We start from the raw sequence: 26,274 nt of genomic DNA, 5'->3' as shown, positions 1-26,274 counted from the left end.
GTCTATTTCTATTTCCTTCTTGAAACTCGTTGGTACTATGAATTCTATATCATATCTTGCCAGTGAGGACACCAATTTGTCTCTAACGCTGGCAAACATTTGATATGCTTGGTATTTTCGATTGCCGTCTAGGTTACCATTTAACTGTTGAATTGTTTTTCCTATTTTGTTAAATGCTTCAACTATTATTTTAATATGCCTTACCACTGTTTCTGCCTTTACTTTTGACTTTTTATTAATCACTAGAAGAACCGACAGACGTTGTCCTGCCCTAAATTTGGCCTATCTGAATACATTTTAATAAGCTTTTTCCGTCCGACTCTGCCCTCCCCCTCTTCACTTTTTCCTAATCCTTTTATTTACTCCGTCTTTTTCGCTTCTCCTATACCCATTTTCGTCTCATTCTGTCTCTTTTTCAATCTCCTTCTCTCTTCTCTTGTCTCAATTTCTTCTCATTCTTCTGCATCCCAGAGGGTGGTATGTATTTTATTCCAGTCCCAGTCCCACTCCGAGTCTCAGTCCCAGTCCTAGTCCTAATCCCAGTCCCAGTCCCAGTCCGTCTCTGGATAATATATTACTCTATACTAAAGCACTCATCACCAGCTTTCATTTGATATCCATATTTTATAAACACTATCTAGGCATTAACTGGCCCACGTTTTGGCCTATATCTCGAGACCCTAGTCACCCAGGGATATGAAAATTACCCTCTAATAAAGCACTCATCAACTCGAGAACGGATAGAAAGATTGCCATGAAATTTTTAGGAAAGATACAGGAAGGAGAGATGATGGTTAGTTGACTTTGAAATCCCAAATCGGTTCAGCCATTCTTGAGTTATGATTTTTTTTTAGAAAAAAATCAAAATTTGAAAATTTGGTATATAAATTTGCCTATATTAGTATTTACGATCCTTTTTTTCCGGGAAGTTAACCAGAGACGAACTTGGACTGGGATTAGAACTAGGACCGGGACTGAGACTCCGAGTGGGACTGGGACTGGAACAAAATACATACCACCCTCTGGGACAGGCAATAAGGGATGAAGAATAATGAGAACAAGGCGAGAGAAGTAGAAGGATACTGAGAGGGAAATATAATGAGACGAATATGGAGATAGATGAAGCGAAAAAGACGGAAGGAGGAGTGAATAAAAGGATCAGGAAAAAGTGAAGAGGGTTGGGGAAGGGCAGAGTTAGACGGAAAAAGCTTATTAAAAAATGCAGATAGGCCAAATTTAGGGCAGAACAACGTCTGCCTGGTCTGCTAGTTATCTAATATAATTAACTTATGTAGTAGGTAACATCCAAGTGGCACACACTGTGGTAACATCTAAGTGGTACACACTGTACATAAAATATATGAGACAATGGATTTACATATGGTTGGCTATGTTGGTAAATAGCGAACATGCTATAGTTACAGTTTGAGCGCTCGCTCTTGCCTTGTAGCGCTATTGATCAACACGTTCGAGTATAAATACATACATAATACATAAGTATGTGTTTCTCTACTCTAAATGGATGTATACTCGTACATACTGCATTGCGGTTGAAGCTTGACACTCATGTACTTTGATATAGAATATGAATAGAAAATAAGGCGGTTATGTTTCAAATAATTTCATGTATCTAGTATTTGTCATATAATATACACAGGAATATATGTATAGGCAGAATATACGTAGCTTGTAAGCGACATTTTGTACAACAAGAAAATCAGAATAAAGTAAACCATTAAACTGAACGGTCGTCCTACAATTCAGAAGTAGGATTCGAAATCCACTCTGGTATTTAAATTATAAAAACGTGCGTCTTGTAGAGTAAATTGGTTAATGTTGACTCAAATTTTTTTTTACCGAAAACTGAAAGAAAACAAAAAATTGCAAGCTAACTGAAAAGTGAAAGAAAAAAGTGTGAAAATTGAAAGCTAACTGAAAAATTGAAAGAAAGAGTATCAAAGTCGAAAGACAACTGTAAATTTAAACGAAAGGTGAAAAAATTTGAAAGAAACTGAAAACAATAAAAATGGAAGAAATGGTGTGTGCCGAAAACTATAGTGTCGCGCAACTCCGAGCTTGGTCGCGAAAATTGTCGCTGCCAATCAGCGGGACGAAGAGCACCCTAGCTTTGCGTATAAGTGCAGTACCAGCAAGTGAAAGTGGGGAATGTCCTACTGTGCGCGACGATGGTGTAAACGTACAAACAAACGTACAGATATATGTACGTGATCAGCAGCAAGAAATGCATAACGAAGAAGCAAGCAATTTTCAAAGCGAAGATTATAATGACGACGGTGACAACGGTAGCAAGAAAAACATACAAAGCGATGGAAAAGAAATACAACTTCTTATGCGCGAAATAAAACTGCTTGAGCGTGAAAACGATTTTCTTCGGCGCGTATCAGACTACAATGGCAGAGCAGTTGGCGCAGCGGCGCAGAATTCATCAGAAGCAGCTTCGTTTAAAATTTCGAAGGAAATGCTGCTGAACGTTTTACCCGAGTTCGATGGGAAAACAAGCGTCGATGTGTGGCTGACCCAATTTAAAAATGTTGGTAATGTATATACATTGAGTGACAACGATAAACGCATGCTTTTGCTCAACAAATTAAAGGGCAAAGCATTGCAATGGATGCACTCCAAACCAAATTTTGTGACAGATAGTGTTGATACACTATTAGATGAGATGGAAAACGTGTTCAAATCCAAAGACAGTAAACTACTCTTGCGGAAAAAATTTGAAGCACAATGGAAAGTTGGAGAAGCATTTGTTGACTATTTTAACGAAAAAGTTATGCTCTCAGTACCAATACAACTTAGCGAAGATGAATTTGTTGAGTATGCCATTGACGGTATCGCAGACGAGCAATTACGTACGCAAGCTTATATGCAATGCTATTCCACCAGGGCAAAATTGGTGCAGGCGTTTGCAAAAATTAAAATGAAAGGCGACAAGGCAACAACTACGACGGCACAGCGCGAAATCAGGTGCTACAATTGCAATTCGCGTGGACATTTTGCTGCAGAGTGTAAGAAGCCCAGAAGGGAAAAGGGCGCTTGCTACGCATGCGGAAGCACAGCTCATCGTGCAGTCGATTGCCCAGATAAGAAGAAGGTTGTACAACTGGTTGATGCAGATGAATATGAATGGGTAAAAAAATTCAATTTTATCATAAACAATTTTAACCATATACACTTTTCTTTAGAATGCCTCATAGATTCCGGCAGCCCGATCAGCTTAATAAGGAAGTCTGCTGTTCCAAAAAATTTTAACTTCAAGTTTCTTTCGCATATAAATTTGAATTACTTTGGTTTAAATAAGTCCAAGATACATACTTTTGGAAAATTTTTATGTTCCGTTTTATTAAATAATAAACGTTTTGATATAAATTTTATTGTGGTCGCTGATGGGACAATGGGTTTTGAGGCAGTTCTGGGAAGAGATTTTCTTGGAACATGTATGTATAAGCTAGTAAGAAAACCAATTCAAACTGATAATAGTTACATGGGAAAAAGTTTAGGTAAAGAAAATGTTAAAAGTATGTTGAATAAAAATGTGGTAAGTTTAGAATGTTGTAAAATGATTTGCGCTGATATAAATTTAAAAGAAACTAATTCAGATTTTAGAAAATGTACAAACGACAAAAAGCTTGCTGAAGAAAGTTATACAAAACAAAGTTCAAAAGACAAAATAAAAAGTTTTTTAAATAATCAAAAGGATATGGAAAATTCAAAAAGTAAGAAAAAATTGGAAGTTGTTGATAAAACATCGCAAATTGAATTAAAATCAGACCAAAATAGTAATGTAACAAAATTAGCAATAGAAAATTGTCAAATGCAAGGTTCAATTGATGCAGGTATAAAAAAGAGCAAGCAAGAGTGCAGCTGGCTAGATAGCTCTATTCTGTAAACTGAGTGCGATGGTTTGGAAAATCATTCAATAAAAATCGGTAGTAACCTGGGTCACGTGGAACAGCAAAAACTTTTGGAGTTATTTGAAACTACTTATCAGAAAACTGAACGCCCACTTGAACCACAGGTCAAGTGCGAGATGAGATTAGTTGTAGATAATGTTAAACCATTTAATTGTCCACCGCGAAGATTGTCCTATACTGAAAAACAATGTTTACAAAAACTCTTAGATGACTACTTAGAGATGAGTTTTATCAAACCCAGTGAGTCAGAGTTTGTGTCTCTCATCGTACTAGTGCGGAAAAAGACAGGCGACATTAGAATGTGTGTAGACTACCGAACCCTTAACAAGGTAACAGCGAAAGATAATTATCCAATCCCCCTGATCGAAGATTTAATAGATAGATTAGCAGAAAAAGAATTTTTTACAAAGCTAGATTTGAAAAATCAAGTTTACTTCTTTCATCACTCCATTAGGGCAGTTCGAATTTTTGCGCATGCCTTTCGGGCTTAAGAATGCGCCGTCAAGGTTCCAAAGTTTTGTGAATAAGATTTTTGCAGATATGGTAAAAGATAACAGGTTGATAGTATACATGGACGATATTATGATAGCAACAAGAAGTATAAGTGAACATTTTGAGATTTTAACAGAAGTATTTAAACGTTTAGTGCAAAACAAATTAGAGTTGAGAGTAGACAATGTGAGTTTTTTTAAACGCACATAAAGTATTTAGGTTATACAATATCGAAAAGCGGAATAAAACCAGATGAAAAGGGCTTTGATGCTATTCGAAATTTCCCGGTGCCAACGAAGGTGCATTCAGTTCAAAGTTTTTTAGGACTATGCTCTTATTTTCGTAGATTCGTTAAAAATTTCTCAGTTATTGCTAAGCCATTGTATGATTTAACCAAAAAAGATAGAAAATTTAAATTCGGGGACGAAGAATTGAAATGTTTCGAAACTCTCAAAGAAAAATTATTAGAAGATCCCATACTAGCTTTTTACAACCCACAAGACGAAACAGAATTGCACTGCGATGCAAGTTCAACCGGTTTCGGAGCGATTCTTATGCAGAAGAAGGTGGATGGGAAAATGCACCCAGTTTTTTATTTCTCCAAGCGCACAAGCGAAGCAGAGTCAAAGTACCATAGCTTTGAGCTAGAAACGCTTTCTATAGTATATGCTCTCAAACGTTCCCGAGTATATTTACAGGGCCTCAAGTTTAAAATAATCACAGACTGCAATTCGTTGACATTAACCCTTAACAAAAAAGAATTAAATCCAAGAATTGCTAGGTGGGCTCTAGAGCTCCAGAACTACGACTATGTGTTAGAACATCTTCCGGGATCTCGGATGCAGCATGTAGATGCCTTTAGTAGGTGCAACAACATTTCTACTATTGAAACCAATACGTTTGAAGAAAACTTGATCATCTGCCAAGTAAAAGATACGCAGATAAAAACATTACGAGAAAAACTCGAAAAAGCAGGAACGGTTTGTTTGAAATGCGAAGTGGGGTTATATATAGGGAAAAAGAAAGTGGAGGTGTTGTTTTTTATGTTCCGGGTGAAATGGAAATTCATGTCATGTTTAAATATCATGATGAGATGGGACATACCGGTGTTGATAAAACGTTTGACCTTATTTCGAAAACTTATTGGTTTCCCAAAATGAAGCAGAAAATAGCAACTCACATACAAAACTGCTTGAAATGTATAGTTTTCTCTTCAAAACGGGGACGCGAAGAAGGATTTTTGCATAGCATTCCAAAAGATGGTAGTCCGTTTGAAGTAGTACATATCGACCATTTTGGACCAATAGATAGCTCCCGCATAAAGAAACACATCCTCGTCATTATAGATGCCCATACGAAATTTGTTAGGTTATACCCGACTAAAACGACAAGTACAAAAGAGGTTGTCATAGCTTTGAAAGACTACTTTCGTTCTTATAGCCGACCGAAATACATAGTCTCAGATAGAGGGAGTTGTTTTACGTCAAACGAGTTCCAAAAATTTCTAGAGGAAGAAAACGTAAAGCACATAAAGATTGCCACAGGTTCGCCACAGGCTAATGGACAGGTTGAACGGGTGAACAGGACGTTAGGGCCAATGATTGCAAAACTTACAGATTCCGAAAAGAACGTACACTGGGATAATGTATTAGATACAGTTGAATATGCCATTAACAATACAATACACCGCACAATAAAGGAATATCCCAGTGCGATGCTTTTCGGAGTAAAGCAGCGCGGAAAGGTAGAAGATATATTTATGGAAACTTTAAAAGACAAAGAGATTAGAGAAAAAGCGAAAGAATGCGAAAAGCTAGTGCAAGATTATAATAAACAGTATGTTGACAAGAAAAGACGAACCCCGACAGAATACAAAGAGGGCGATTATGTGGTAATAAAGAATTTCGATTGCCACGTAGGTACATCTAAAAAACTCATCCCAAAGTTCAAAGGTCCCTACAAAATAGCAAAGGTCTTACGTAATGATAGGTATGTTCTGGAAGACGTGGAAGGGTTTCAACAGTCTAGAATACCATACAAAGGCGTATGGGCAGTAGGAAATATCCGGCCGTGGTTCAAGGGGTGTTCAGACCAACATACTAGAGATCAGGTGATCTCAATTGTCAGGATGACCGAATTGTAGTAGGTAACATCCAAGTGGCACACACTGTGGTAACATCTAAGTGGTACACACTGTACATAAAATATATGAGACAAAGGATTTACATATGGTTGGCTATGTTGGTAAATAGCGAACATGCTATAGTTACAGTTTGAGCGCTCGCTCTTGCCTTGTAGCGCTATTGATCAACACGTTCGAGTATAAATACATACATAATACATAAGTATGTGTTTCTCTACTCTAAATACATGTATACTCGTACATACTGCATTGCGGTTGAAGCTTGACACTCATGTACTTTGATATAGAATATGAATAGAAAATAAGGCGGTTATGTTTCAAATAATTTCATGTATCTAGTATTTGTCATATAATATACACAGGAATATATGTATAGGCAGAATATACGTAGCTTGTAAGCGACATTTTGTACAACAAGAAAATCAGAATAAAGTGAACCATTAAACTGAACGGTCGTCCTACACTTATTAATTAACAACTTTTATTTTGTTGATATTTTAAAATTTCATATTTTTTAAATTAATCAAAAAATTTATATTTTGAATACAAAAATTTTCATGAACAAAAGTGTACATGATAAAAATAATTTTATAAATTTAAAGTAGATAAATTCAAAGTACGTACATAATAATGAACCCTATATTTATTTCCCCTCCAGTGAAACGATAAATTCAATAAACATTAATTAATATTAAAAGAAATTTTTTTTTTTGGTTGTGCTTTTGTAACAATGCATGTGTTTTGTGTGGTATTATTTATATGTGCAGGTTTAAGTAAATCTAATGAAACGGTTTTAATTTTATTTCCATATTGAATCTTAAAAGTTTTTTCAAATTTGGAAATAGCTTTAAATGGTCCTTCAAATGGTGCTTGTAAATTTGTTTTATTTACAACTTTAACAAAAACATATTCACAATTAATTAAAGATTTTGGTACAAAACTATTATATTCTTTAGTGTGATGAAACATTTTTGTTCGAACAATTGAAAAATATTCCCTTAGTTTAGAGAGAGTTTCATTTGTATTATCAATTTCATCATCATTATTAGAAACAATTAGTTCACCAGGCAGTCTAACGTTTGTCCGTAATCAAGTTCAGCAGAAGAACATTTAAGGTCTTCCTTAACTGCAGTTCGTAAACCTAAAAGAATCCAAGGTAAAATATCTGACCAATGTATTGAATCATAAGACGCTGTAACTGAAGTTTTTAATGTTCTATGGAACCTTTCTATCATTCCATTTGATTGTGGATGATATGGAGAAGTATGTATTTTATGTGAACCTAATAATTTTGTTAATTCAGCAAATAGTTTTGAAGTAAGTTGTGAACCTTGATCAACTGTTATATTAAGTGGAATACCAAAACGAGGAATATAATTTTGTGCAAATGTATTTGCAACAGTGTTTGTTGAAATATCTTTAAGTGGATACGAGCCGGACCCGTGCGCATATTGTGCAACCAAATCAAACATCAACAAAAATCAGCTATTCTATCAATCAATTAAAACTTACAGCTTGCGCTGCCATCTAGCGTATGATAGCAACTGCCAGTAATGCAGTGAAAATATTCACAATAGTGCCATAGTACAAATAGATTTCTTTGTGTGCTCATTTATTTATTTTTAACAAATTATTTTAATAAAATATAGCTAAACAAAAGCTTTACGACCAAAATTGCCCAAAGCTCGCTAATAACCCGAATCTCCATATTTACAACCAAAACGTTATTTATAGATTTGGATTCCAAATAAGAGCGAAAAAGGGACCCGTACATAAAAACAGCAATTAGAAATAATATATATGATTCTTCGGGCCACCGCGTATGTCTATCAATAATAGTTAAATATACTGATTGTCTTTTGAAATAGGTAATGGTCCAACAAGATCCATACGAATATGTAGAAAACGACCAGAAGGTATATCAATTTTCTTAACTGGAGTTTTCGTATACTTTGAAATTTAAAATTTTTGACAATTAATATATGTTGTTGTAAAATTATTAATTTCTTTTCGCATATTTGGCCAAAAATATTTCAATTGAATTAGACGTCTAGTTGTTCGAACACTAGGATGTGATAAAGAATGAATTTTATCGAAAATAATTTTTCGCATTGAATTTGGAACAAATGGTTTAAATGGTTGTTGAGAAGTATCACACCAAATATTTAGATTAAGAAATGGTATGTTAATTTGTTTCAAATTACTATTAAAATTTTTATCAGATAATATATCAGAAAAATTTTTATCTTTTTGTTGCTCTTCATATAAAATTTGAAAATTAATATCTTCAGTTGAAATATCATAAATATCAGGAATTCTAGATAGTGTGTGAGCAACAATATTTTCTTTTCCTGAAATGAATTGGATATCACTAGTGAATTGAGCTATGTATTCAAGATGTCGAATCTGACGAGGTGATCTATCTTTTTTTGAATTTAAAATATGAGTAAATGGTTTATGGTCAGTATAAACAGTAAAACTTCTACCTTCTAAAAAATGTTTAAAATGTTTAATAGAATTGTAAACCGCTAAAAGTTCTCTGTCAAATGATGAGTAATTCATTTCAGTTGGTGTTAATTTACGTGAAAAGTAAGCAAGTGGTTCTTAATTGTTGTTGCTATCTTGTTGTAAATCTGCTCCAATTGCTATATTTGATGCATATACTGCAAGTGAAAGTTGACCATGTTTGTCGAAATGTGAAAGTAAAGTTTTTTGAGTAAAAGGATTTTAACATTTTCAATAGCTGTTGGTCTTCTCAATCCAATTTAATTGTTTTAGTTTGTTTTTAATTGTAAATGTTAACATTTCGTGTAGAGGACAAAGTTCTACTGCTAATATTTTAACATATCTATGATAATAATTTACCATTCCAAGAAATTTTTGTAATTTATTAATAGAAATTGGTTTTTCAAAATTAGTGATGACTTCAATGCGTTCTAAAAAAGGTGTAATACCTTGAGAAAAAGTTTCTTAACTGAGAAAATCTAATTTAGTTACTCCAACGATACATTTATGTAGTTTAATATTTAAATTATATTTCTCGAGTCTTTGAAATACAGATTTTAAATGTTCAATATGTTGAACTTCATTATCACTAGCAACAAGTATGCCATCAATGTAAACAAAAACAAAAATAAAAAGAAAATCTAAACCTGAGAATACTTCATTAATAAAACGTTGAAACGTTTGAGCACTGTTTTGAAGACCAAATGGCATACGTATAAACTCAAACATGCCAAATGGAGTAGTAATTGCTGTTTTGTGAATATCTTCTTCTGCCATTGGAATCTGGTTATATGCAGGAACAAGATAAATTTTTGAAAAAATTTTTTTATTTTTTAAATCTATATGTAAGTCATGAATATAGGTAATGGATATCGATCTGGTGTTGTAATAAAATTAAGTCGCCTATAATCTCCACAAGGTCTCCAATCGTTAGGTTCTTTCTTAGGAACTAAATGTAGAGGAGAAGCAATATGAGAACTAGAAGGTCCACAAATACCTGTTTTTATTAAAAATTCAAATTCAGTTTTAGCTATTTTTAATTTAATTGGGTCAAGACGAAAACACCTTTTGTTTCAATGCGATGAACCCTTTGATGTTGCAAATGTTTAGTGTAATATGGTTCACAAGTAATTGAAGGAAATTGATTTAAAATGTTGGTAAATTAATTTTCTGAAAAAGATATTTTAATCGAATATATCTCACACAAATCAGAAGAACCTGAAACTTTTAATTTGGTTTTTATTTATTTGTTTTTCATATCAACTAATATACAAATTTTTTCTAAAAAATTGGAAATCACGTCTTAAACCTAAATCAATTTTTAAAAGTTTCGTTCCAAACGTTTGTATATTAGATCCATTAGCAGCCGTTAAATTGAGATCAGAATTACCCCCCCCCCCCCCCCCCACCAGAGGGTTAGGGGGTTAGAATATACCCGCGGTGGGTATGCCTGTCGTAAGAGGTGACTAAAATACCGGATTCAAGGGATTTATGTAGTGCAGCCCTTTCAGGTTGCCAGCGCAATACATAGCTTCTCCAAACCCAATTGTCAACCTCACCTATCCGTGGAGAATCCTGTTTCACTAGCAGCCGAGGCTCTGGCTACCCCAACTCCTCATGGATCTAGGGGGTGGGAGGGCGGTATGGCCTAGAAGGTCGCATGTGGTCATAACAAATCGTTCCCGAAATGGTCAGGCTTGGTGCTGCAACGTACCGGATCTGTATCCAGCAAAGGGCCATCAACTCGATAACACGCCTTCGGGGAGTGTCCTTATCGCACAACAACAACAAATCAGAATTACGTTTGTAAGATTTGAATTTTGAAGATGGAATAACAGAAACTGTTGCGCCAGTATCGATTAAAAATGACAATTCTTTAAATTTATCATAAATAAATAGGCGGCGAGATGATTTACTTTCATATCCATTATTAGCCACCGACATAATGGATTGTTTTAGTTTCAAGAATTTGTATTTGAGTTATTATTTGAATTAAAATTGCATGGTTTAATACATTTAGCAGCATTATTTTTAAATTTACGATATGATGCAAATAAATTGTTTGGTCTGAACTTCTAAATCTAGAAAAATTTCTTGATTTAGATCTTCTATCTTTAGATCTAGATCGAATTTGTAATTCATTGATATCAGCGGTAATTTTATTTAAATTTTGGTATATAGCTGTTGTTAATTCCGTCAAATTTTTAATACATTGTTCTAAAACGTTATTGTTAATGATAGTTATTGCAGAAGATTTTGAAGATTGTGATTTGTTAATCAAATCGAATAATTTGTTTGCTAAAATAATTATTTCATCTTTATTTTGATTATTACTAGAGGTTAAATGAATATTTATTTCTTGTGGTAATTTTCGAATCCAAGGTTTAAAAAATAATTCTTGACTAACAATTCAATCAGAACCTATGTATAAGAGATTTCATGCATCTAAATAATTCATATGGTGAACGATCACCGAGTTCTGTTTTTGAAAAGAATTGTTCTAATCTTCTTTCTTCACTAAGAGAAAATCTGTCACACAAAATCTTTTTTTTTGTAGCATTTTTGTTAAAAAAGGAGGAGGATTAATTACGTCATAAATTTTTGAAATATTATCTCGTTGAAGTGTTACAAGGAAATTTAGAAATTTTAAATTATTATCGTTTATGTTATTAATTGTCCTTTAACGAGTAAAAACCAAGCATCAGGACATTCTTGCCAAAATGAAGGTAGTTTAATATATTTAACTATATTGTGTCTTGAATTTGAATTGTCTTCTATTGTTGTCGGTGGATGAGAGTTTTGTGTTTTATTTTGATCTATCGTATTCATTGTATTATTATTGTTTTGGTTTTCTAAATTTGTTAAATTACGTGTACGAATGGGTGAACGAGAAAGCATTTTTCATAAAATAAAAATAAAAATTTCTCAAGAAAAGAGTTTAAAAAAAATAATAATAAGACTACAGATGATAGATAATATTAAAAAATTAAAAGATGGAAATTTAAAAATGAAATAAATGTTTAATTTAAATAATTAATTTTGTTAAATATTAAACATTTTAAATTTTAATTATACATATAAATATGTAAATGTATATTTAATTTGTTGAAAATTTGATTGATGAAATTATTTGCAATGGCGTTTAAGTTATTTGTAAAACTTAATTTGTTGCAATATTGATTGTTGAAAATAAGTAATAAATCAGGTAAAAATAACGTACTTATTCATTTTGTTTTCGTTGATCTTCAAATAAATTAGGGCACGATTCATAAATATTGATTGTAATTTTCAAGTGGTTTATTTTATAAATATTTAGCAAAAAAAAATCTGGTTTATTAATTGTAATCAAATATTTTTGTCTGCGTTGTTCTTTAGGTTTTTTTTTTTTAATAAATTGGGAAAGAATTCTCAAAACAACAACACCAAAGAAACTGCTCGTGCGCAATTTTAAAACATGAATTTTTTTTTTTTAATTCCGATTAATTATTTATTATCCATTTAATTTGCTTATCAATTTGGTGAAATTTTGATATTTATTTATATATTTTTTAAATATTTTTAAAGCGTGTTTGAGTTTTATTAATAATTTATTTGCTTTTTGAATTTACGAATATCTTTTTCATGGGTTGGTGGTAATGTATGATTACTAATAGCACTAATAATCACAGTTGAGGTTCCACTTAATCCTGTTAGTCGCACGCACAAAGTTATGATGATCACCAAATAGTTTCAACAATAGTGGCACTTCTTAAAAAAATTGTGAGGTTTAATTGGTTCGATTACAGGATCGCCAAATGTAGTTATCTAATATAATTAACTTATTAATTAACAACTTTTATTTTGTTTAAAAGTTCATATTTTTTTAATTAATCAGAAAAAATTATTTTTGTTTTTATCGGCCTATAGATACATGATTCAAGGTTCGATTCGAGCTCAAGGCCAGAACAATAATTTTTTCTAATGATAATTATTGTTATTTTTAAATTTTTCTAAATTTGAAAAATTGCATTTTGTTTTTGGAATAGTAAGTAGAAAATTTTTTTAGACAACCTGCCATAGCTGCGCAGATAGGTCCATTTCGAGGGGTGCTAAACCTTCATCATCAGTACGCTTTAGGCACGCTGTGCTAACCATTTAGCTATACAGCGGTGGTTTGTTTGACTGGCAAATTTTCTACTTACTATTCCAAAAACAAAATACAATTTTTCAAATTTAGAAAAATTAAAAAATAATAATTATCATTAGAAAAAAATTATTGTTGTGGCCTTGAGCTCGAATAGCACCTTGAATCAGAAAAAATTGTATTTTGAATACCAAAATTTTCATGAACAAAAGTGTACATGATAAAAATAATTTTATAAATTTAAAGTATATAAATTCAAAGTAGGTACATAATAATGAACCCTATACCTACCACCTTTTGCACCGTTTGCCAGTCCCGGCTTGGACGGCACCACTTTCCTAGATGTTCTGGTATGCGCGACGGCAACCTCACGACGGGCTTCATTGCGCCATGTTGCCGGGCTGAAAATCCAACTACACCGGGTACCCCAATGCTTACCCAGGGACGTCCAGTCCCAGGGCCACAACAACAATTGCGTCCTGGCCTCCCACAACCCAGGCGTAGTCAACCATAAATTACCCCTAGAGTGAAGACGTCTCCCCCGCTGCACTTCAGAATTCTGCAGTTAAACTGTATTGGATTAACTGGGAAGATCACCGAGATAGTCGATTTCATGAAGCGGCATAACATCCGCATCGCTGTGATTTAAGAGACTAAACTCACAGCAAGAGATGCTCTGCAGACCTGTTTTGGGTATAATGTCCACAGAAAAGATCGCGAGAGCGGAAATGGAGGCCGTTTCCCGACATCGGCCGCAGAGATAATGTCTTAGAACGTCACATCCTATCTGTCCGGTCAGGCGATGTAAACCTAGAAATCATCAACATCTACATCCCTCCTGCCACCTGCTGCCCCAGTGGATACCGCCCTAATAGCAGCGCCTTACTCACTGGCGATAATCGCATTATCTTAGGCGATTTCAATGGCCACCACGATCTATGGCAGACAGTAGCGGTGAGATGTTGGCGGATCAAATAGAAGAAACGATGTTCTGCCCAATAAACGGAGACGCCCCCACACGTATAGTAGGAAGCTGTCACAGTTCGCCGGATATATCGGTCGTGAGCGTAGGACTCGTAAACTGCGTCAACTGGCAGCCGGTGGTAACATTGGCATCCGACCACCTGCCGATACTTATTTCGCTCGAGTGCGCCGCCGACTTCGTCGTCACCGAAAAACGCACTTTCATAAACTTTAAAAAGGAAAGTGGGATGAATACAAATCCTTTACAGAGAGCCGTTTTACTGCCCTTCCTATCCCGACTGATACTCGCCAAGGGGAGCGTGCTTTCCGCAAGGTCATTGAATCCGCCTTGGCTCGCTTTATTCCCGCCGGAAGAATTCCCGAAATTCGGCCTCATTTTTCCGCGGAGGCCGCAAATTTAGCGAGAGAACGTGACCTTATAAGAAAGCTCGATCCCGGCGATCCCCAAATAAGGGATATAAACCAATGCATCAGATTGCTTGTTGATGAACACAAGCGGGCGAAATGGGAGGAGCACCTAAGTAGTTGTAACCTCTCTGCCGGTGTGAGTAAGCTTTGCTCCACCGTAAAGTCCCTATCGAAACCGTCTAAGCACAATGACAAAATTTCAATCGCCTTAATGCATTCTACGTTTGACAAAGTTAGACGGAGGGCGAACAGACGCGCACATAAACATAAATTCAGCGCGTCCCCAATTACCATTACCGCCAAAGACGTTAAGGACGCCATCGGTCATGCTAACCCATCTAAAACAGTGGGCCCAGACGGCATAGCCATGCCGATGCTTAAAAGCCTAGGTAAAGAGGGTTTCAAGTATTTAGCATATGTCTTCAACCTGTCCCTTTCAACCTTTGTCATTCCCAAAAAATGGGAAATGGCCAAGGTGGTCCCGCTACTAAAGCCTGGGAAACCAGCTAACATAAGAGATTCATATCGCCAGTAGCAAAACACGTGAAGCCATTCTGTTCCCCCACTTTAAAGCAAATTGCAACTAGCCTATCATCAGCATGGCTTTAGAAAACTACATAGCACAACCACCGCGCTAAATGTAATTAGCACCCAGATAATTTGCCGTTTAAATCAAAACTCCCACCATAAAACAGTACTCGTTGCGCTAGACCTGTCAAAAGCTTTTGACACGGTCAATCATGGCACGTTACTGTAAGGCCTGGAAGGGTCTACCCTTCCCCCACGTCTTAAAAGGTGGACCGCAAATTATCTGAGAAGCCGGCAGGCATGGGTGCAATTTAAGAATGCAACATAAAAACCAAGAAGAATTAAATAAGGGGTACCAAAGGGTGGTGTCCTATCCCCACTTTTGTTTAACTTCTACATATCAAAGCTACGTTCGCCACCAGAAGGAGTTACTATCGTTTCCTACGCCGATAACTGCACAATAATGGCCACAGGCCCAGGCCCACAGATCGATGAGCTTTGCAACAAAATAAACGGCTACCTCGCCTCGCGAAACCTGACATTATCACAGGCTATATAATTGGCGACCTTATTTACAACATGGACGTCCCAAATGTCGACCATTTTGAACATCCACGTCAATGGCACTACGCTACCGACTGTTTTACACCCCAACATCTTGGGTGTGACGTTTGATCAGGGTCTACATTTTGGTGAGCATGCGGCCGCAATTGTATCGAAAATCCAGAGCCGCAATAAAAGCCTCAAATCTCTTGCTGGCAGTACTTGGGGTAAAGATAAAGAAACGCTCATTATCACTTACAAAGCAATTGGCCAGCCGATTGCATGCTGCGCGTCCCCGATATTGTCGTCAAGCCTAAAGACCATTCACTGGTAGAAGCTACAGGCCTGCCAAAATACTGCCCTCAGAACCGCCACGGGACTGGATACTGTTACAGGTTAAACTCTTATCTATCCAGAATCAACCCCGACATGCAAAACATATGTCCTGCTTGTAACGTGTCTCCACATGACACCAACCATCTCTTTAACTGTATTGTGGAACCAAGGCCTCTAACACCCCTCTCATTATGGTCCACCCTGTTGAAACAGCAAGTTTCCTTGGACTCCAGTTAGAGGATATTAATGACAATTTGTCATCGGTAGCACCCATTGGATGGGGCGAAGCACTGCTACAACTGCAGTTCCAAAAGCTTTTTAAATAAAATAAAACTTTTTTAAATAAAATAAAAATTCAAAAATGAAGCGAACAACAACACAGCAGTTCCAAAAGCTGGTTTCGCTAATGGAAAATAATCCGGATGCCGCCAGAGGAACGCCAAGTTTCGGTTCCACAAGGAAAAGCAGAGCAGAACTGTGGGAGAGGTTTGCAAACGAACTTAATGCCATTGGTCCTTTGTAACTTTGAGTAGCAGTGGATACCTATATATTTGTCTAAGGTTTGGTTGGATTACAAACTTAAAATTAAAAGATAAATTGGCGCAAACCGAAGCGAAACTGTGGCCACAGGAGGAGGACCGTACACCCAGAAAGCTTATCTCCACTAGGGTTAGCCGTGGATGAGCTACTACATTTGCAAGATGCAGCCAACCATACAGGCTCTTCATTTGGTGTCAGCACTGCGGCAACTACGGCAAGTGGCAGCGAATCTTCTCCAGAAGACCTAATGGAAGAAGAATCTCAAGACGTGAATCCAATCACTCGGGAAGCGAATCAACAAGTCCCCGCTTAGGAGGACTGTTGAGGATAGGGAAAACATTCGGGTGAAAGCTTTAGAAAAGCAGTCTAAAGTGCACGATGCCCTTTGCGAAGGAGTTCCTAAAATAGAGAAAAAACTTGATGAGATCGAGAGATATGCAAGGAAGGCTTGTGAATTTATTAAAACTAAAACAAGAACGAAAGAAAGATGAAAATTTTGAGAAAAAAAGAAAACATAAAGAAAATATGGAAATGAAACAAAAGGAGTTAGAGCTCAAAACATTAAAATACTGCCGAAAGTAGGTTGAAAGTTGTTTCTCTAGGTATAAACATCATAAGAAAACGCTCAGAATTTTTTATTTTCCCTTTGTAAGCCAACTTTGCAAATTTTTTTTTGAAAATAAGCACAATTCCAAACTTGGCTTACAAGGGGAAAATTAAAAACATTTGTTGAGCGTTTTGTTATGATGTGGATACCTCGCTTTAAATGGCGGAGCTTGTGTTTTGTTTTATTTAATATATTGTAACGAATTTGCTGCAAATCCTCTTATTTGCAACCCTCTGCTAAGTTCGTATCGCTAAACTGTTGAATAAATAACTCCAATATGTAATAATGCAAAATGGCCTTTATTCAAGTACTTCACAATAACACTTGTACTTTGCAACGAATAGCTTACTTAATAACCAAACTGATTGACAGCTCAAATGAAGCTCTACTATTCAAAATAATACTGCTATAGCTCGCTAGATAGCGCTTAATCCAAATCTCAAATCAAACTGAATTACTTCTTACTCGCCTGCCACGCTTTTATAGTTTACGCTGCATACTTCTAGGCTCTTCGATTTCCAGAACTTACTAGTTATTTCGGCTACAAAATCGCCAGCCACAACTACGTGCAAAAATTATTGCCCTCTCTTGTGACAACTGAGATAAGATATATGCATGTGTTTGTGCATTGCCGCTCCGCTGCTCGTATACGTACATATGTGTAGACGCAATTATTTATTCGTTTATGTAGATACATAAAGATTGAATTATTGATGTGAATGTTTGTAGTTTACAGTCTCTCGCGCGCACATAGCCGTATAAGTAAATGCATCTGTGTGTGACATCTCTCTGGGCTGCCTTATATATGTGTATACTTGATTTGATTATTAACGTAAATACTGCTTGGCATGGCCTTAGCATCGCCTTAGTGATGGGATAATTTAGTGATGCTAATATCCGTGACAATATTATTAATTAATTTTTGAAGTAATGATTTTAATTTGTTAATTTTTTTATTTATGTTTAAGTTTTATGTACTGTGAAATATGAATTAAATATGTGGTTTTTATTTATATTGAACTATTACCATAAAAATAAAAAAAATGTAAGGCGCGATAACCTCCGAAGAGATATAAGGCCGAGCTTCTCTTCCAATTTCCGTCGTGCTCCTCTTGATTTTCCCTACAAATTGGCCGGACGGGACCTATATGTTTTATGCCGACTCCAAACGGCATCTGCAGGGCAGATGAGTTTTCACTGAGAGCTTTTCATGGCAGAAATACACCCGGAGCCCTTGCTAAACACTGCCGAGGGGCGACCCCGCTTAGAAAAATTTTCTTCTAATTTAAAAACCTTATTTCTAAAATTTTTGATGTTGCTTTGCCCGGGGTACGAACCCAGGGCATACGGTGTGGTAGGCGGAGCACGCTACCATCACACCACGGTGGCCGCCAATGTATTGAAATTAAACGCTAAGGTTGAGCGTCAGAATATGATTGATTTTATTACTGAAATACTTTCTCTTGGGTTTACAAATTAATGCGAATGGATATGTTTATTGTTGTCGGCATTCATATGATGTTGAACTCCCGCTGTATTGGAGTGAATATAATTTATGTGGGTCAACATTGTAATATTTATTTATTTATTTATTTATGATATGAGTGCAATATGACTGTGTATGGTCGGTATTTAAATATGCATAAGAATGCATTTGCATAGGAGGTCATGATGCACATGCTGAAATGCATTGGCATAAAAAGGGGTAATGCATAATGCTACACCATCCTCCTTAAAAAAGAGTCGTTTATAATTGAAAACAATTTTATATGACTCTTGAAGAGACCACTTGAGGTTTGTTTGAGTTCATAAAATTTTAATTGCCTTCTTTTTATGCAATTTTGTTGCGATTAAAGAGTTTGTTTACTTAGTCATTATCCGTTTGCATCTGCTTTACATGTGTGATTTGTGGGTTTTTTTTTTCAATGTAACATGTTGTTGTATTTATATTTTTTTCTTTTAACATGCATTTTGTGTTTTCTTTCGTTCATGTCCACACTTCCATATGCTTTTAAGGGAGGAACGTATATAGTTTGGCGCCTAACTACATACGGTCATCCTATTGCCGTAAAAGTGTACCATATGCTGACTTGGGTTTTTTGGATTCTTGTGTGTATGTTTATAATTGTGAGAAAAATGGAGTGCATATTTTTTAAGTATACGCTTTATACAAGTTTAAGCCTATTTTTGTGGACTACTATCTCTTTTATTTTACTTTTCCTATCACTATTTCCTATTCTATGGGGTATTAATGTATAATTTTTATTTTTATCAATATTTTTCACCTTATTATTTCTTTTATATCTATGAGCTGCTTCTTCTCTTACTAACACTAAGTCTCCAATTTTTATTTCCTTACTGTAGCTACTTCTATCATAATAAAATTTTTGTTTTTCTTTGGCTTCTTGTATTTTTTTTCTAGCTCTTTGCTGTGCTATTTGGAGTCCGTATTTTCCTTGTCATATGCCTTGTGGTTATAGATTAGACTTATTTTATTTTCTTCTAAAAATTCGTAGATTGGGGGGTTTTTTCGCAAATATAAGCTCAAAAGGACAATGCACATGTACGGTCGATGGCGTTGTATTGTAACAGTACGCGAAATACCTAAGGTATTCATCCTAATCATCTTTGTCACTGGATATGTATGAACGTACATATTCATTAAACGTTCTATGACTACGCTCTGCAGTGCCCAAAGTTTTATGATGATATGGTGTTGAGTTTTTGTGCTCAATTTTTAGCAATTTGCACAGTTCTTCCAATAAGCTATTTTTGTATTCGGTTCCCATATCTGTTACGATTGTTTTCATGGGACCACAAATCAAAATAAAATGCTCGAATACAGCTTTAGCAACTGTTATAGCATTTTTGCTTGGGATTGGGATTGCTACCAAGTATTTCGTCAGATCGCATATAATGGTAACTGCATATTCGTTTCCATTTATCGATTTCGGTAGTGGTCCTACTGTATCTATTTGTACAATATCAAAAGCCTTCGGAGGCGTCTCCGTTATTGTCATTGGCTCTTTTATATGCTTGTTTGTTTTATTTTTCTGACAGTGGATGCAGTTCTTTACGTATTTTCTTACGTCATTTTTCATGTTTAACCAGCTATATTTCTCTGTCATGCGATTTATTCCTGGGTGGCCACCACTAATAGGATCGTCATATTTATGCAGTTTCTTTAATTTTCCCGGGATTAGTCACGTATATAACATCTGGGATTAGTGCAATTGTTAGTTTTTTTAGAACCGTGTTTCCTGTTTCAATAAATTTTCCTACTGCAGTATAATTTCTTTTAAACAATTTGTTCCCTAAGGACAACTGTATTTATACAAGGCCTAAATTGCCGGCTTCTTTTTCAAGCCTGGTAAAGGATTGTCCTAAGTCAATCTTATCCTCAACGATTAGGTTGCTTGTATCAAAATCGCTACAAATTTTCTTTCCTTTTTTGAAATAGAATTTCGAAGGATTGAAAACGAGCTCGACTAGTCTTTTTACTTCAAATTTATTTAGCGCTTCATATATTTTGGGGTCCTCTGTGTGACTTTCTTCAATTTTAACATTATTTTTAATATTTATAGCTGCTGATCTAGTTGTGACTTTCATTATTTTGCATGCTTCCACTGACATTTCTTTTAAAATGCGAGACAATGCGTTGGCGACGTGGTTTTCTTTTCCTGCAATGTACTCCACTTCAAAATCATATTCCTCTAAATCGAGTCTTACTCGTGTTAACTTAGATGAAGGGCTCCTCTCGAAAAAAGGTATGTTAAAGGGCGATGGTCGGTTTTAATGAGGAATTTTTTGCCATAGACATATGGTCTGAAGAAGGTTATGGCCCAATGGATTGCTGCTAATTCTTTCTCTATTGTGGCTTTGTTGGATTCACCTTTTGTGAAAGATCGCGAAGCGTAAGCAATTGGTAACTGTTTGCCATCATGTTCTTGGCTAAGGGCTGTACCACAAGCATACCCGCTAGCGTCTGTTGTTATGCATAATTCTTTATTGAAGTTTGGGTATTGCAAAAGTTGTGGACTAATTAATGCTGCCTTTAAGTAGACAAAAGCTTTTTGACATTCTTCTGTCCAATCGAAGGAAACATTCTTTTTGCAAAGCCTAGTTAATTTTCTCGAGTATTCTGCAAAGTTTGGTACAAATCTTCTGTAATAATTGCAGAACGCTACGAACCTTTTAACTTCATCTGCTGTTTTTGGTGTTGGGTAGTTTTGAACTGTTTCAAATTTGCATGGGTCTGGTAATATTCCTTTGCTTGTGCTTTTATGGCCTAAATAAGTTACTTCTTGGCTGAAAAATAGGAATTTATCTGGATGTAATTTTTGGTTGTATTTCCTACAGGTGAAGAACACGTCTCTTAGATTTTTTAACATATGTTTTTCAGTACAACCTAATACAACCAAATCATACATGTAGAGAAATGCTTGGGAAAATTTGAGGCCTGCGAACGCCAGTGTCATCATTCTTTGGAATGAATTAGGTGCTACTTTTAATCCATACGGTAGCCTTTTGAATCTGTATGTGCCGTCTTCAGCTGTGAATGAAGTTATATCCCTAGAGTCCTGGTCTAATTCTATTTGGTGGAAACCTGACATGAGGTCTAAACATGAAAAATATTTCGCTCTTCCAAGTTGGTCTATAATATCATCAATTCTTGGAAGTGGGAATTTATCTGCTGCTAACTTTTTATTTACTTGTCTGTAGTCAACTACTAATCTCCATCTTTTTTCGGTGTTCCCTGGAAGTGATTTTTTAGGTACTAGTAGTATTGGACTATTGTATTCTGATATTGAGGGTTCTATTATGTCGTCTTCAATTAATTTATTAATTTGTTTGCTTATCTCCCCTTTCTGTGTTTGAGGCAATCTATAATTTTTTATATAAACAGGGGTGTCATCCTTCATACGTAATTTTTGTTTGTAAAAATTATTAGATCTAATCGGTTCTGTTTCTAATGCAAACATGTCTATGAGTTCTGTGCATAATGAAGTTAATTGTAAATTGACAAATTTTGGGAAATTTTTGGTTAATCTTTTTAATTTTTCTGTGTCATTACCCTGTTTATTGTGTGTTTTTGTTTTAATTAAATTATAGTCATCAAAGTTTTCAGTATGTATTTTGTAATTTTGAATAGTTGTATTTTTATGTGTGGTGTTAATAATTCTGATGAAAGTTTGATCTTTATTTGTGATTGTGTTTGCTACAAAAATGCCTTCAGCCAGTTGTTGATGGGGTATGAATATGGATTTATTATCAGCAAGGGTGGGCATGAGCCTAGCACCTGCTAACCGGCCATATACGTATACAACGAGCGAACGAAAAATGACTACTTCGTCAAAATCAACGACCAAACACATTTAGTTTGCTTTCGACGTCCGTACAATAAGGAGGTGTAGCACGCAATATTACCACAGAGGACGGTCGAAAAATACGTACATATGATTGAAAAATTTTCAATGTTGTCCCCGAAAAAGTGTTTGTAATTTTTTTGCATTTTTCAGAAGTAAAATATGGTAGTTTTAGTATTTTTAAACTGTTTTGTTTAGCTTGACTTGATAGGCCGTTGTGAACGAATTTTGTACTTAAAATTTAAGTAACTTTCCGATAGGGTACAAGCTTGAAACTTGGAATATAATATATTTAAAAAAAATCGTATTTGTGGTCCGATTAGGCTCATATTTCATATCGCCGCTAGGTGTCGCAAGGATCGAAATATTATTTTATCTTCACATTAACCAGTAGGTGAATATCGATGGAATCTCATAACAGTTTAAGTTTGTTATTCATATGGTGATTCCACCATGTAAGTTGTTTTTGTTAAAAATAGCAAACATAGGGAGACAATGCTTTATAAAAAATAATGAATAACAAAAACATAAGAAAGTAAATTAAAGCTCAACTCCAATAAACCATAAAATAGAAAAACTACGAAGAAATATATTTAATTAAATCATCGTAATTTAAAACGAAATTTGAAACTTTAATTCTTAGCAGTTCTTCCAAGTGCTCAGCAGTGAGCTTGCTTCTGTACGAGTTTTTAATAAAAGTCATAGATGAAAACATTGATTCGCACATATAAGTTGTTGCAAACATCGAGCACAACTTAAAAATTTCAGCTTTCAATAAAGGGTATTTCTGCTCATCTATGACCTTCCAAAATTGAATTCCCCCTCCTAAAGGCAAGGCGAAATCATTGTGAAGTAATTTTATCTCTTCTTGCAACCGCAGTTCCATATCTTCTACTGTACACAGCAGAGGGTTTTCGTATAAATGTATCAAAAGTTTAGTTTTATTAAAATCATGAAATCTTTGTTGGTAAATATTGAGAGATCTTGTCTTGCATTTGAAATCGGTCACATACATCCCTAGTATTTTTAAATTATCTAAAATGCCTTCACGAAGCTGGGATACTAGAATATGAAGTCGCTTTTCGATTATTTCTAGAGCTGCAATATAGTCAAAAATAAATTTGTTATTTCCTTGAGTACTTATATTTAATTGCGAAAAAAAAATTGACACATCACACAAAATGGCAAGGCTTAGCAAAAATTAGGATCTTTTAATTTGCCTATCAATTCTTGAGTTTCAGTAGACGGATCCTCAGCGAAGAAACATATAACTTCTTCCCTCAAATTTAAAAGGCGCTCTAAACATTTAGCTCGGCTTAGCCATCTTACTTCAGTGTGAAGTAAGACATCACCGTATTCTGCCTCAATTTCTTCCAGAAATGCGCGGAATTTTCGGTGCATAAGTGCATTATGTCCACCACGTATTTTTTTTATAATTTTGACGGTGATTTCCATAGCCTGTCCCACCTTGCAACTTTTAGCAATTAATTGCTGTTGATGCAAAATGCAATGAAATGTGGGCACGTTTAGGCCATTGCGAATGAACTGACCTACTAGTCCGTTTTTTGTACCAATCATTACGGGAGAGCACCATCAGTGCAAACTGACGATAGTTTGCTTTTATCTGCAAATCCAAACAATTCGCGTTCAATACACGCATAAATTGTGCTTCCCGTCACATGCAATTCGAGTCCTCGCAAACAAAACATATTCTCCGAAATGTTAAAGTTACCGTCAACAGTCCTCACACATACCAAAAGTTGACAGGTGTCACTAATGTCGGTACTTTCATCCAATGCAATGGAATTAGACCTGGCGGTTAATATATTTTGTTTCAATTGTAAATATAAAAATCTTGAAATATCAGTTATCCGTCGCGTGATTGTACGTCGTGATAAGGGAATATCACCAACATGTTTGGCTAACTCCAACCCTTTTTCTCCAAAGCAGTCCAGGACGGCTACAGCCAAATCTTTAAAAAAAAGTACCATCTTCTAATGGCTTACCTTTTTTTTGCTAAAGCAAAACTAACCACGTAAGAAGCTTTCAATTTTGCTTGAGACAAATTTTCTTCCATTTCATTTATTTTTGAACTTTCCAAAAGAGCAATCTTACATTCGAAGAACTTTATCATTTTTTCCTCAGGGGTAAGAGTATTTACGCTCCTGTGGAGTAAAACGAAATGTCGACTTAAGCTTTGCTTGCAAATGAAGTTTATAATTTTCCCGCAAACTAAGCATATTTAAGTGTAGATTTAGTACATATATTTTTCTATCTACTGATTTTGAAGTGGAGTTTCCTGGTTTTCCTGCTGGTTGCAACTGCGTACATTACGTGTCTGGTTGTAGGATCTATTATTATTTTGGTTTTGCGATCTTCCTTGGGAATTATTATTATTGTTATTTAAGCTGGAGTCATTGGTGCCGTATGTCGTATCGCTGTATCCGTATCCAATCAGCTGTTTATCGTTACGACGGTAAACCAAAACCCAATTGGTTGGCTACGATACGGTTACGACCTTAGCGGCACCAATAATCGATTGCATTGATTCTCATAAGGTTGGTCGAATCAGCTGTTATAAGGTTACCGATACGGTTACCTATAAAGCACCAATGTCTCCAGCTTTAATCTGAAGTTGCTGTTGTATCTTGGCTGGGGTCTAAATCTCCTACCTCGGTAACCTCCATAGTTGTTACTTTGGTAACCTCCACGGAAATTACTCCGGTATTGATTTTGTTGAAGAATGTTTAAAATAGTATTTGAGCTGTCTGTAATTTCTGTACAGCTATTTGTAAATTTGGAAATTGCATCGTTCATTTTCGTGAACGTTCCTGCTTGCATTATCATTTTTACTTTATCTTTCGAGCAGTTTTTACACATAGCTGTGTCGAATATCTCGTAGCTAAGTCTGGATTAAGTCCGTCCGAGATATAAGCTCCTTCTAATGATCTAGTAATTTTCTCTATTTCTGCAATATACTGGTTTGCAGTTTTGCTGCGTTGTTGGATGTTCAGGAGTTTAGCTGTTAAAACTTCTACCGATTCTCCCTTTATTGCAGTTCATAGTTTTTGTTTTAATTGTGTAATTGTATTTTCACTACTTATGCATTCCTTGCTGTGCCTTTTAGCTTTGTCTTTATCATGGTTATTGCTAAGGCTTCGTGACTATCCTTGATTTGGTCGAGGATTTCAAGAGCATCTAGGAAACTATGCAAGTTTTCAGGCTTACCATCAAACTCTGGTAGCACTGATGAAGCAGTTTTGATGAATTCAACTACGGTTTGTGCCATTGTGATATTAACAACTGGGAGATTTAGTGGTTTATTTTCTTCCACCGATGAAGTCTGACTCCACGATGGTGATGGAGTGCGGTTCCGGTTGAGTTCTGTCAGAACTGAGTTAAAATCAATATCACGTTTTTCCTCTACTATAGTTGGTATGTTTATTTCTACGTTGTACCTGGCTAAAGAAGATCCTAATTTATCTCGTACGTAGGAAAAGAATTGGTAAGCTTCTGTTTGGTGTTCTTTGGTGAGTATATTATTTACCGTATTAATTACCTTTCCTATGTTATTTAGAGCTTCTACGATTGTGTTCAAATGTTTTACTATTGTTTCTGGTTTTATGGTAGTATTTTTATTTATGCATTTTCTGCTTTAATTTTTTCCTGAGTTAACGCTCCATAAATATGTTACCATTTGTTCATTTCTATCTTTGGGGAACATCAATGACTAAAAAAATTCCAACTTTAAAGGGTTTTTATAA

At 35.3% G+C, this 26,274-nt stretch overlaps 1 protein-coding gene across 1 annotated transcript; it reads left to right on the top strand.

Moving 5' to 3' along the window:
* The first annotated feature begins 1,746 nt into the window (after positions 1-1,746).
* On the top strand, positions 1,747-3,436 carry LOC137241535 (uncharacterized). Its single transcript, XM_067769128.1, has 2 exons — positions 1,747-3,151; positions 3,207-3,436. The coding sequence occupies exons 1-2, from the start codon at positions 2,027-2,029 to the stop codon at positions 3,216-3,218; spliced, it is 1,137 nt and encodes a 378-aa protein (XP_067625229.1). The 5' UTR covers positions 1,747-2,026; the 3' UTR covers positions 3,219-3,436.
* The last annotated feature ends 22,838 nt before the right edge of the window (positions 3,437-26,274 follow it).

Source organism: Eurosta solidaginis, chromosome 1 (assembly GCF_040869045.1).
Source record: "Eurosta solidaginis isolate ZX-2024a chromosome 1, ASM4086904v1, whole genome shotgun sequence".
Taxonomy (NCBI): domain Eukaryota; kingdom Metazoa; phylum Arthropoda; class Insecta; order Diptera; family Tephritidae; genus Eurosta; species Eurosta solidaginis.
This window is presented reverse-complemented; position numbering and strand designations above follow the sequence as displayed.

Excerpts from the sequence above, each read along its gene's own strand:
- LOC137241535 (XM_067769128.1), top strand. The coding sequence starts at position 2,027 with ATGGAAGAAATGGTGTGTGCCGAAAACTATAGTGTCGCGCAACTCCGA.